Below are 14,252 nucleotides of genomic sequence, written 5' to 3' on the forward strand. Positions count from 1 at the left end.
CTGTGCACACTTTTTTTTTTTTCTTTATTGATTAAGGTATTTACATATGTGTCTTTATCCTCCTATTACCCCCAAACACCACCCCTGCTCATGCCCTCGCCCCCTAGTGTCTGTGTCCATTGATATGTTTATATGCATGCATGCAAGTCCTTTGGTTGATCTCATAAATTTGTTTTATAACATGAATTATAAAAAAATATCTTGGGAAACAAGTCTTCACTTTTTTTTGTCTGGGTCATCTTGTTTCTTCCATTTTGGTTTCTTCACATATCTTCAGAGTTCCAGTTTAGATTTTAACATTTTATCTTGCTCTCTTATACAGTTACTAGAAGCCCGGTGCACAGATTCGTGCACTAGTAGAGTCCCTCAGCCTGGCCTGCACCCTTTCGCAATCCAGGACTCCTAGGAGGATGTTGGACTGCTGATTTCAGCCCGATCCCCACAGGCCAGGCTGAGGGACCCCACTGGTGCATACACCAGGCCTCTAGTATGCATATAAGATCTTGGGTTAATCTCTTCCCACCCTCCCTACTTTCCTCTGAGATTCATCAGTCTGTTCCATGTTTCCATGCCCGATTGATATAAACTGACCATTAAGACCAAAGCTAGTTTATCACTAGATATGCAAGCATAAATTTGTTGGGTTTTTTTGTTTGTGTGTTTTTTTGCCCCTATATATTTCTTTATTTTTTTTTTTCCAGCTGCATTCCATTTTGGCAGGGGGCAGGGGTGATACTCAGCCTAAGTTATTTCTATTCCTTTCCTTTCCTTTCCCTCCCTCCCTCCCTCCCGCCGTCTTCCTTCCTTCCTTCCTTCCTTCCTTCCATGCTGATTTCAGCCCGATCCCCACAGGCCAGGCTGAGGGACCCCACTGGTGCATACACCAGGCCTCTAGTATGCATATAAGATCTTGGGTTAATCTCTTCCCGCCCTCCCCACTTTCCTCTGAGATTCATCAGTCTGTTCCATGTTTCCATGCCCGTGCGTTGAGCATCTGAACCCTGGTGGTCAGTGCGTGTTATAGCTAATGGTCAAATGGTTGCTTCGGCTTTTATATATATAGATATAAAGACTTTCATTTTTTAAAAGCCTTGTGGAAAGGCATTAATTAGTAAGGGTATCTTGATTGAATCATTTAATTTATTTAAAGTTAGCTTCCCATTTTTTATATGAAGGAGTTATACCAGATCATCATTTAGTATGAAATTATTTTCAAATCTGGTAAGTTGAGTTAGAGTAGGCCCTTAGAGGCTTCCATTAATTAGGAAATACAGGGAGAAATTCCGCTCATTTACAGTCTGTGTTTAGATCAGACACCCTGCCTAAATTTTAGTTTTCTTGGTTCTGTACCAGGGGTTTGTTCCCCGTGTTTCCAGAAGCAAATCATGGCATAAGGATTTAGGAGAACAGGCCCACAGCTCAATGTACTCCACAGCAGCAGTGTTAGACAGTGTACTGACTTCATTGCCTCTGGATTTTTAGATTATTGCTTATATAGCTAGAGGCCCAATGCACAAAAATTCATGCAAGAGGAGGCCTTCCTTCCCCTGGCTGCCGGCACCAGCTTCCCTCCTTCATCTGCCAGCAGGCACCTGGGGCCTCGGCTGGCTTCCCTCCAGCCCTGGCTTCGTCAGGAAGGAAGTCCGGAATGACGTCCAGAAGACATCTGGTCTAATTAGCATATTACCCTTTTATTATTGTAGATTGAGACCTGTTGTTATTCCCACTATGACAGATCAAAATGTTCAGTAGTTTTTATTTTAAATAACAAAGTTGAGGACGTCCTTTATTTTTAAATCTACATTGTACTGTTTTTATTTTTAAAATATATTTTTTATTAATTTCAAAGAGGAACGAGAGGGAGAGAGAGATAGAAACATCAATGATGAGAGAGAATCATCGATCGGACGCTGCCTGCACCCCCTTGGGGACCGGGCCCACATTGGGAAATGGGCTTACAACCCGGCATGTGCCCTTGACTGGAATTGAACCTGGGACCCTCAGTCCGAAGGCTGACGCTCTATGCACCCAGCCAAACCAGCTAGGGCCACATTGTAGTGTTTTTAGCTGACTGAATCTGGCTACCTATAGTTTATTGTTGGGATTTTGCTCATTAATTCATAACCATTAGTATGTCTTTAACACCTTTATTAAAGTGGATTTCCTACTTCAGTGTACATCTACTTTGCCCTGTGTGGGTTTTTTTTTACTTTTCCTTACAGATTCTCTGCTTTATCTCTTAACAGAATCACTAATTCTGTCTCTACATTATTATTATTAGGAATAAGGAAAAAAGAAAAGAAGGTTGGATGTGATATACTAATATCCAAACCTCATTTTAAAGTTTATTACATGCTCTTCTCACACCCAACATTTTGCCAATGTGTCTGACCTGGCTCTATTTTTTTTTTCTAAAGCACTTTAAAATGGTAGTTTTAATTTCTCACCTTGCTTTTGCTCTGCATTCAGTAAGTCCCCAATATATGCCAGTTGATTAACCAGATATTGGTAGGGAGAGCTCAATCCATTATTGCTATCTTCTATTCCCTTAGTTAAGACCACGTCTCTGCTGTTCTTCATTTTCAGTCAGTTGAGTGTATAATCTATATAAATCAACTTTCTCCCTTTGCATCTCTTCATCTTCCAATTTATTTTGTTTTGGACTCTATATTGTAATTAAGTACATTTGTATTATTATATAGAAAAAATGTTACTTTTTTAATGTTTTGTTGTTTATAACATTCTATATAAAATTAATTGGATGAGATGCATTTCTGTTGGAAATATCAGAAGCCTGTAGTCAGGAAAATTTATGAATTTATATGTCATACCTGCTCCTGGTTTTCAAAACTTTTATGTAAACACAAATATTAAGTAATATCCTCTTAAAGGCATTTTTTTAAAAAACCATTTTCCCTATTACTTTTTCTGCATTTACTGAGTAATACTGAGTGGCACTGAAGAAAATGTTCAGGTTTTTCAAAGAGCTGCTTCTGATAGGAAAATGCTTAGTAATGATGAAGACACGCCCTCCAGTTCAGTGGCCATTTTCTAGTATAGTTCTGGAGAAACAAGTGGGAACCGTCAAAGAAAGACGTGTACGGATCAAAGAACATGGGCAAGAGGCAGTAAATTTTTCATCTAGGTCAATTGGAGAAATTAGAACTATGCTGTCTGTGAGTAGTTTAATTAGTTGAACTAATTTTTATGGACCCTTTTAGCCTACTTAATCTTTTTGAATTCTATGATTAGATTTTGCTTTGCTGATATTGAGGAACAATTCACACTTGGATTTGGGGCTTTTGGAATAATAATTTAGAAGTTATGTTGAGATGGGCAGGCTACGAAAAGTGTCTCCTATTATTTTGTAATATCTTGTACATTGCAAGGTACTATTTTTATTATATTAAGGTTTAAGGTGGGGAGGGTGGAAGACAATAAGTGGTTGCTTTCAAATTATACTTTCTGATTGTATACTGATTAAAGAGAAATGAAAACTACGTAGAAACAGCATATTGGCAATGTCATTAATAGTAATGGGGAAATTTCTTTTCCTTTGTAGGATTTTGTTAATTATGACAGTTTTAGCGCTTTACTGGTATATATTGAAAGCTGATTCTTTACAAATAGAGAAAATAGCTACCTTGTATAATTTGGTAATGACAGTCTTCCTCATCAGCTTATTTTCTGATGTTCTGCAATTAGCCTGGAAAGAAATAAGAAAATAGGAATTGACAACAGGAGTTCATCCTTTTCAGTCATATTTTTTAATGATGTTCTATATGTGATAATTGCATTTAGATTTGTAGCTTTAAGCTATAACTGAAGAGAAAATATTTTAAAAAATATTTTGGTAGCTAATAAATGTTTCCAGGCAAGTATTCCTATCAAATCTAATTATTAATTAATTACAGATATCTTTTTTCTTAAATATTTTGTTTTGAATAAAAAATCTTTTAGAAGTTCTATTGGAATGGTGGAAATTTTAAAAATATATAACTTAAAGTTCAGTACTTTTTTTCTGAAAGAATTAAAATTTTTACAAACATTTAAAGAAAAGTTAACTAAGTAATTTGATAAATTCTGTTAACAAGGGAATGACAGTCAAAGGCTTCTAAATAAGCACAGATTTATATAGGTGTGAAGTCTTCATTAACAACATTCTACAATTTCAGGTTTCTGTGCCAATGTTTCTTGCCTTCTTCCTTCAGTTAGTAGCTATCTCTAGTTTCCTATTGCTTTTTGTGTTTAAATATACACTTGCAGAGATCAAATATCACCTGGCATCTGACAATAGTTAGCATTTTTCAAGACCTAATAGTATGGCTTTGATATAATACATTTTAAATCAAGGAATTGTGTAATAGTTGAGTAGATCATTAGTGGGTGTGGGGTTTTTTTTTAAAGAGAGAGAGAGAAAGAAAGAGAGAGAGATTTGTTGTTCCACTCATTTATGCATTCATTGGTTGATTTTTGTATGTGCTGTGACCAGGACTTGAACTTGAAACTTTGGCATATCAGGACAACACTCTAACCAACTGAGCTGCTGGGCTAGGGAGTTCATTAGTTTTGAAAGAGAAAAGTACAGCGGACCATTCTAATTAATCTGCTAAACTAACAATTCAACAACTTTTTTTTTTAAAGATCTGCCTTATGCTGGGTACCTTTTTCCACATAAATAACATAAATATATTCTCATTGTAAAAAGTCAAATACAGCCCTAACCGGTTTGGCTCAGTGGATAGAGCGTCAGCCTGCGGATTGAAGGGTCCCAGGTTTGATTCCAGTCAAGGGCATGTACCTTGGTTACGGGCACATCCCCAGTAGGGGGTTTGCAGGAGGCAGCTGATAGATGTTTCTCTCTCATCGATGTTTCTAACTCTATCCCTCTCCCTTCCTTTCTGAAAATATCAATAAAATATATATATATATTTTTTTAAAGTCAAATACAGGGAAAGCATCAGCCCTCCCTTAATCCCCCTTTCCTTCCCCAATTTCTTTCACTTTTCTCCTCGCAAGTAACTACTGTAATCAGTTTTCTTCCAGATCATTTCATTATAATTATATTCATATATACATATATGCAAATATATGTCTAATACACATAGAAATGTATAATTTGACTTTTTAAAATGTAAATGGGTTCTTAAATGATTATAGTAGTCAGTATTCTCATATGTACATTTAGCTGACTTCTAGAGTTATACCCATAGAACAAATGCATAGTAGAATTGCTAGTTCAGTAGATGCATACATTTATGTTTTCATAGCTATATTCCCACTAATAGTGTATGAAGTATCTATTTCCTCATACCCTTGGCAAAATTAAATATGATCAAACTTCTTAATTATTGCCAACTACCAGATAAAATTATCTTTAATTTGCATGTCTTCAATCAAGGTTAAAGTCCAACATGTTTTTTTGTTTGTTTTTTGTAGATAAGCAGTTTTTAGGAAAAATTTTATGATCTTGTCTTTATTCTTTTTTTTCAATTTCTTTATTGATTAAGGTATGTATGTTTTTTTCCTTTGAACTGCCTGTTTATACCCTTTGTTCATTTTACAGTTTTTAAAATCTTTTTCTTATTTTTTATATGGGTTTATTGTAAATTAAATCAATTTTATCATATGTGAGCCATATTTTCTCTCCCGTGTCATAAGTTATTTTTTTCTTTTTAATATTAATATTTATTTATTACAGTGATTGGGTGATATTGGTCAACATGAACATCTAGGTTTCAGGTGCGGGTTTCTATGTTTACAAGATCTGTATATTACACTGTGTGCCCACAATCCAAAGTCAAATCTCCTGTCACCTTATATTAGGACCTCTTTCTCCCCCCACCCCTATCCCTCTGGCAATCACCACACTGCTTTTGTGTTCATGAGATTCAGTTTTATATCCTACACTAGTGGTCCAGTGCAGCACAGATTCATGCACATTGACAAAAAATTAATTAGAAGAAATATATATATAATACCACTATAAAGAAGAAGGAACTTTTACCATTTGCAACAGCATGGATGGAACTGGAAAGCATTATGCTAAGTGAAATAAGCCAGTCAGAGAAAGATAAATATCACATGATCTCACTCATATGTGGAATATAATGATCAACATAATTTGATGAACAAGAATAGATCCAGAGACAAATGGTAGGGGGAGGGGGAAGGTTAGAGAGCAACCAAAAGACTTGTATGCATGCATAAGAGTTATTTTTTAAACCCAATGAGCTGAACTTGAAAGTAATTTGTAAGAATAGAGTATTAGTGTTTTTTTAGTCCCAAGATTCTTTGCAGCCAATTTCTAGGCTTGTGTAATCTGAGGCAAATACATATGGATTATAGGTCATCTGAAATATAAATGACTGGGAATAAATGTAGATATTCTCAGAAGACATGTTGACCTGTTGTGAATTTTCTAACTTAATCTGTTAAATGATTTTAAAATTACAAGTCCAGCTTCTATTTTTAAAAATATACAAATTATACAAAATACTATATTATACTAAGTTAATGAACTTATTTACTCTAAGTTTTTTGCATTGTAGCAGAGAAAATAACAGATTTGGCTCTTGCTCAGCTGCCTAAGTTCAAATCCTGGCTCTATCATTTACGACATGTCCGAGGCCAAGTTACTTGGTCTTTCCATGCTTTTAGTTTCCTCTTATCTTAAATGAGTTCTGGCTCATAAGGTTATTGCAAAGATGAGATGAGTTAGTCTGTAAAAATGCTTAGAGCAGTGCCTGACACATGCTCACTGCTGCTGTTGTTTGGGAAAGATATGGTGGGGAAGGGGTTAACCAAACAGATGAGAACCTATACTGATATCCTCCTGTGATTAAAAAAAAAATTGCATCTGGGTAGTATCAAACAGAATTAGCTGCCTCTGCTGGCATCTCTAAACCAGAGGTAAACTCTGCTGTAGAGGGGGGAGCAGGTCAAGGGCCATTTCCAGATTCCCACTACCTATGAACCCCATAGCCTGTGGGAAACTGCAGCACTGGAATACTTGCTTTATTTTGTTTGTGATCTTGTTCATATTAATGCCTGCTATATGGCTCTTTCACCATTGGTAACTAGATTTCTAAATTGATCTGCCTTTTGATTCTTCTTCTTTGCATTTTATATCTGAAAATTTCCCTCTGGTTTCTGCCTGAATTATTCCTAATTGTTACTTTGTTAACCCAAGTCTAATAAATACAGAACTCTCTTAAGGATGAGTCAAAAGAAAAATCATGGAGCCTGTAGATCATAAGAATACCAGTTCTATGAAGGTTTGAAGGAGTTGACACTCTTCAAAATATATTCATGGGCGGGGTGGAGTTGGGGGGAGGGGGTTTCAAAATTTGTGTTTCTAGATTCAAGGGACTAAAGCCACCAGTGAAAGGGGGATAATTTGAGATGAGGACAACCTGGTGCTGCCCATGTGCCCTCCCCTCCAGCATGGCCTGCCCCCTTCTGAGGATCTATGAGTGTAACAAACTATCTTTTCAATGGCAGTTGTCTCCTAATCTGTTGGCCTCACCACACCTGAATAATAACCTACATTTTAAGACAGCAAGATGAACTTGAGAGAGAAGACTTGGTTGTTCCTTCTAGATCTCCTTTTTCCTCAAAGAGGCAATTTTGTGTTTTGGTTAAGGGTGTGGGCTTTGGAGTCAGACCAGTTAGCTTCACATTCTTCTGGGTAACATTGGACAAGTTATTTAACCTCCATATGCCCCAATTTCTTTCTAAAATATGAATAGTAGTATTCAGAAGTTTGTTAGGAGTAAATTGGGTATTATAAAACATGCTTAATTAACTGTAATGCCTAAGCATGTAAGCAACTCAACAAATGTTAACTATTTTTACTGTTAACCTTATTATTTTCCAGCTTTTCACTACTCTTTTCCAAAATACTGATCTCTCTTAGGGCCCTCTCGTCTTCTCATACCATGTATTATCTCTAACTGAGCTTACCTACTCCAGATTTCCATAACTATATGCTACCATATTGATTTGTCGCCATACCTATTTGCTAAAAACTCAAATCCCTACATTCAAACTAGGCTGATCTCCAGAATCTTTAGGTCCAGATACTTTAGGTCCAAGTTATTCACATTTGAGTATCTCACAGGTACCTCTAACTCATCCCCTTCCTCTTCAGATTTGTTGCTCTGCCATTATTTTATATTTTAGTAAATAGCACCACCTAATTGTTCAAACCAGAAATCTAGGAATCATCTTGGTCCCTCCATTGCCAACCACTTTCAATCATAAATGGGTACTAAATTGGGGGTAGGGGAAGCGATTCACAAACTAAAGAATGTTACATTTGGGGAGAGTGAGTAGGGGTCAGAGGTAGGATAAAGAAAGTTATTTCACATTTTATATCTTTTTGTACTGTTTACATTTTTAAAAAAAATATTTTTTTATTGATTTCAGAGAAGAAGGGAGAGGAAGAGATAGAAACATCAATGATGAGAGAGAATCATTGATCGGCTGCCTCCTTCACACTCCCTATTGGAGATTGAGCCTGCAACCCAGGCATGTGCCCTTCATTGGAATCAAACCCAGGACCCTTCAGTCCCCAGGCCGACGCTCCATCCACTGAGCCAAACCAGCTAGGACTGTACTGTTTGCATTTTTAACTCAAAAATAAAACAAAAAAATCTGTGAAGTTGAGCAGTTGAACTTCGTTCCCTTTTTATAACTAGGGAAAAAGTTAACTTTTTCTTGAGCATCCCCAGAGAGAAGTTAATGGCAGAAAACTACTATAATTCTGGTGCCTGACTTATAATAGGTGCTCAATAAATACTTGATTAGTGATACATGAACAAATGAAGCTTGTCATTTAAGTTCCTTTTTTTCTAGCCAGTGGAATGCTGTTAACACTGAGTCATTGACATCTAGAAGACTGAGCAGATACTTTGTGAGGAACCAGAATCAGAATTTGGCCAGTAGTTGTTACAGACTACAATTTGCTTTTCTAAAAGGGTATACAGCCCTGAGAGTAGCTGTGATTAAGAGAGGATTTTTGCCGGAAGCCGGCCCATCCTTGCTGTTTCAAGGGACCTGGCATATATGGCATACTGTTCTTAATAGGTTTGCTCACCTTCTTGGCACTATGTGTTTTAACCAAGGCCACCTCTCTGAGAAAGGTTGTTTCCCCAGGTAGGGATTTTCCCCTGAAGTTAGGGAGGGAATAAAACCTCTTAACTGCCAGGCGGGTAATTAATCACTTTAACTACGAACAATCATGCTTAAGTACATAATCTTTACTCCCTGGAATGGAGATAAGAAACGCCCTAACCTTTGGAATAGAGATTGATAGGATTAGAATCAACTGGTATAAATACAGATGCAATAAGAAAACAGAACGTAGAACACAGAACTTAGCAGACCGAACCTACACAGAACCTAGAGACAAAAGAACTTTGCTGGAGAGAACATGGCAAAAGATCCTGGACAGAACCTGGCTACAGAACTTGGTTGGAGAACCTAGACAGAACCTGGCTGAAGAACCCGGCTACAGAACCTGGCGACTGAACCTGGCTGGAGAACCTAAACCGAACCTGGCTGGAGAACCTAGCAAGAGAACATGGCTACAGAACATGGCTGGAGAACCTGGAGAACGTGGCTAGAGAACCTAGCAAGAGAACATGGACACAGAACTTGGCTGGAGATTGTGGCTAGAGATCCTGGCAAGGCTGCTGATCAACTGAACGCTGTCTCCGTGTCATTCCTTCTTCACTGACTCCGGACCCCTTCACCTTTGGGGACCCCTGGACCTGCTGGGGTTGGACCCCAGCAGATTTTCCTGAGACATAGTGGCCTACCTGAAAAGTACCAGATCACTCAGTATTTTTGTTGGTATTGTTGAAGGCCAGTATACCATGGTCTTATCAGAAGTATCATAGAATAAAACTTTTTAACAAGGATCTCATCTGTTTTGTTTTCTCCCCTGTGCCCAGATATTACCTTGCACAAAGAAGATGTTCAGTTAATGTCTATTATAGAATAGGCTACCTAATTCTTCCATGTTTGGCTTGTTCTTTCTTGGCTAGAACTGAAAGGTTACAACTTGTTCTACCTGTGAGGGTTTAAAGCAGTTTAGAAGAGAGCCTAATAATAAAAGCATTTACCCCTCACCCTTCCCTCTATTTCTACACTAATCTTCCTTCTTTATTTTTGTTACTCCTCACTGGAGGATATTATTCCATTGATTTTTAGAGAGAGTAGAAGGGAGGCGGAGACAGAGTGTGGAAGGGCTGAGGATCAAACCAAGGTATGTGCCCTTGACCAAATCGAACCTGGGACCCTTCAGTCCACAGGCCAACGTTCTATCCACTGAGCCATACCAGCTAGGGCAGTGATGGCGAACCTATGACACGTGTGTCAGAGGTGACATGCGAATTCATTTTTTTGGTTGATTTTTCTTTGTTAAATGGCATTTAAATATATAAAATAAATATCAAAAATATAAGTCTTTGTTTTACTATGGTTGCAAATATCAAAAAATTTCTATATGTGACACAGCACCAGAGTTAAGTTAGGGATTTCAAAATGCTGACACGTTGAGCTCAAAATGTTTGCCATCACTGAGCTAGGGCTTTTTTTTTTTTTTTTTTACGTCAGAGAGGAGGGGAAGGGAGAAAGAGAAAGAAACATCAATGATGAGAGAGAATCATGGATCGGCTGCCTTCTACACTTCCCTTTCTGGGGATCAAGCATGCAACCTGAGCCCTGAATGAGAATTGAACCATGACCTCCTGGTTCATAGGTTGACGCTCAACCACTGAGCCATGCTGGCCAGGAATCTTCCTTCTTAAATGCAAACCAGCAATAAAGGTATTGGCACTTCTGCAGAATGCATCATAAATCATGCAGAAAATAAACAGTGCTTTAAAGTGGTTCAGACTTTATATACCATTAGAGTGGGGTCTGATATGTTTAATGGGGAGGGGGTGCAGAAGTATAAGTAGTCTAGGATTTAAATGAGTCATTTTCTTGAAATGCTTGTTCAGCAAAAATGTTGGTGTTTTCTTGTCTATTTTTATTTATTTTTTCTTACAAGAATATGTTTCAACCATCAGAACAATCTTAGCACAACCAAAAACTCTTGGCTATCATTCATTTAGCAAAATTTTTCTGGTACTATGATGTGTGTTTTCTGTCAGCTGAAATTTACAGGAATCGTTAACCACAAGGATTTCCTGAGGAGAAGCTCCCACATGCTGTGTCTGGGGTTTCTCATATTTCTTTTGGCAGCAGTAACATTCTCCAATACTAAAGAATTATATTTTGAGTTTAGTGCTGATGATTTCTCTTCAAGAAAACAGCTTAACTGAAACATTTGTGGTTCTATTTTGCTTGAACCAAGGAAGTAAAGTTATAATAGAGAAAATTACCTATCACCACCTACTCTGCCTTACCCTCTGCACACACACAAAATCCCTTCTAAAGCTGCCATCAACCTATAATAATGCTCACTATGTGATACATAGAAATATCTATTAGTCTAAAGCCTAATAGCCCCAAACCTTCAAATATATGAATGAGGGCTGTTACAATAGGGAGCCTCACCTTGCTCTTGTAAAAGAAAACCAAAAATAAGTTATTTTATATTGGACAATCAGGTTTTAATACCAAGATATTATCTGCCTTTTTCACTTTTACTCTCTTGTGAATGTTCAGAGTATGAAAAATTCATCAATATGGCTATTCTTTGATAATACGATTATCAGAAAAGACTTAAATTACTATTCCCTTTCCAACTGTACATCTGTTTAAGGTGTGATTTTCTTTATATACTTCATCCAAAACAATAAATTGCAGCAGAATGAATGCAGAAGCAAATACAAGAATCCAGCTCTCTTATTAAACCAGACAGTAAAGAGATTTGCAAAAATGTAAAATAATCCACTCTTCTCAATTCCTTCTTTTTCTCCACTTTGGAAAAAAAGCATTTTTCATTAAAATTACATTATTTACATTAATATTGTATATTCTGTACATCAGCTAAGCATTCATACTCAGTTTGGATCACCCATAGTTGATCTTCAAATATTGCCTTGAATTACTCAGTCTGTGTTTTCAAACTGAACTATGAACCATCAGAACGGCAAACGAGCAAGAATGCTAGTTCACTTGGATGATCTTTTGTAAAGTTTACATACTTTAAAAAAACAACTTGTTTTTAAGGCAGTAGAATCCTTTCTTCAAAAGAACTTCCATGGGGAAGAACAATAAATAAGATGGATCAAAGTAGAGTTACACTAATTCAAGAGTCATCAAACTTTTTCTATAACAGGCCAGATAGTAAATATTTTAGACTTTGTGGGCCATATGGTCTGTGTCTTAGCTTTGCTGGTATAGTGCAAAAGCAGCCACAGATAATACATAAATCAATGAGTGTGGTTATATTCCAATAAAACTTTTATTTATGAAAATTTTTAACTTACAATTTTCATGTATCACAAAATATTAGTCTTTTGATATTTTCTCCAATGATTTCAAAACGTAAAAACCATTTCTTGTTCCCCAATCATATAAAAATAGGCATAGAAGGAGGAACAAATCTAATCCAACAGTTTTAGTTTGCTGATTCCTGTCCTAATTAAAGACTCACTTGAACTCGTGAGGCACACTCTTGACTGCTAACTGTTCTTTGGGAAGAGGCTTGGGGGTGGGGATGAGTCCAAACTTCTTTTTATGCGAATTATAACACTGTGTCAGCATTGGCCCCAATGTCCTTTTCTTTTCCAGTTTATGTCACAGCTCACAGAATAGCAAAATAGAATATCTATAACATAGATTGTTTTTCCTTAGGTGATTAAACAGAAGAGCAATAATGAATACTTTGTATTCCAAATACAGGGTAGGCCTGAGTGAATCTTTTTTTTCAACTATGAAATGGGAATAACAATAGATAATGGTGATGATGATACATTTTATAGAGTTTACTAGAAGCCCCAAGCATGAAATTTGTACAAGAGTAGGCCTTCTTTCCCCCGGCTGCCGGCACTGGCTTTCCTCTGGCACTTGGGACCCAGGCTTCCCTCTCAGCCCTAGCTTTTTTGTCCAGAAGGTCATTCTGAAGGACATCTGGTCTAATTAGCATATTATGCTTTTATTATTATAGACTAGTGGCCCAGTGCACAATATTCGTGCACTGGAGGGGGGTGTCCCTCAGCCTGGCCTGCACCCTACCACTCCCCTGCTGGCCCAATCGCCCCAACTGCCCTCCCCTGCCAGCCCGATTGCCCCCAACTGCCCTCCCCTGCCACGACCCACCTCCAACACTGGGACGGGCCTCCTCTGTGCCGCGTGGAGCCGCAGGACCCCCAGGAATCACTACGTGGAATGGCTGATGGGCCCTGCCTCCACTGTGCACATGGCCATTTTGTGGCAACCATCTTGTGACAACATCTCACGTGAGGGTCACCTAAGTTTTTATTAGTATAGACTAGAGGCCTGTTGCATGAAGAGATTTGTGCAATAGGCCTTCCTTTCCCCTGGCTTCTAGCACTGGTTTTCCTCCAGCACCCGGCACCCAGGCCTTCGCTCTGGCTGGGCTCCGGCCGGAGCCGGCCCCAGAGCTGTGAGGCTTTGCTGTGCCGCCGGCCTCGGGGCCATGAGGCTTCACTGCGCCGCTGGCCCCAGGGCCGTCAGGCTTCACTCCACTGCTTGGAGCCTACGTATGCAAATTACCCGCCATCTTTGTTAGGTTAATTTGCATACTCTCCTGATTGGCTGGTTAGCGTAGCAAAGGTATAGTCAATTTACATGTTTGTCTATTATTAGGTAAGATTGTGAGCCTTATCTTCTCTCCGACATCCCCTTAGGGGTCCCAGATTGCGAGAGGGTGCAGGCCAGGCCAAGGGCCCCTCCAGTGCATGATCAAGGCAGGGATAGTCGCAGGAGATTGACCAGCCAGGGTGGGACCATGGGAGGGCTCCAGGGTGTGTCCAGCCCATCTTACTTAGCCTCAATCAGCCAGACCCCAGCAGCAAGCTAACTTGGTCGGAACGTCTGCCCCTTGGTGGTCAGTGCACATCATAGTGAGAGGTTGAACAGCATATCATTAGTATATTATGCTTTGATTGGCTGAATGGTCGACCAGTTGACCAGACACTTAGCATATTAGGCTTTTATTACATAGTACTAGAGGCCTGGTGCACAAAATTCGTGCACAAGTAGGGTCCCTAGGTTGGCCAGCGACCAGGGCCATTCAGATCAGGGTCTTTCAGCTGCCGGCTGGGGCG

The 14,252-nt window shown here is 38.5% G+C and overlaps 1 protein-coding gene across 2 annotated transcripts in view; it reads left to right on the forward strand.

Moving 5' to 3' along the window:
- The window catches only part of VEZT (vezatin, adherens junctions transmembrane protein), a 69,696-nt gene that overhangs the window by 10,981 nt on the left and 44,463 nt on the right, over window positions 1-14,252 (forward strand). Inside the window, exon 1 of one of the 2 annotated variants that reach the window (XM_015559979.1) lies at window positions 3,004-3,176. The exons of the other annotated variant lie outside the window; for it this stretch is intronic. Coding sequence (XP_015415465.1) covers window positions 3,015-3,176 — 162 coding nt within the window. The 5' untranslated portion in view covers window positions 3,004-3,014. Of the gene's footprint in view, window positions 1-3,003; window positions 3,177-14,252 lie in introns of those variants that run through there. 2 annotated transcript variants of the gene reach the window in all.

This window comes from Myotis davidii, unplaced genomic scaffold (assembly GCF_000327345.1).
Source record: "Myotis davidii unplaced genomic scaffold, ASM32734v1 scaffold13, whole genome shotgun sequence".
NCBI classification, from domain to species: domain Eukaryota; kingdom Metazoa; phylum Chordata; class Mammalia; order Chiroptera; family Vespertilionidae; genus Myotis; species Myotis davidii.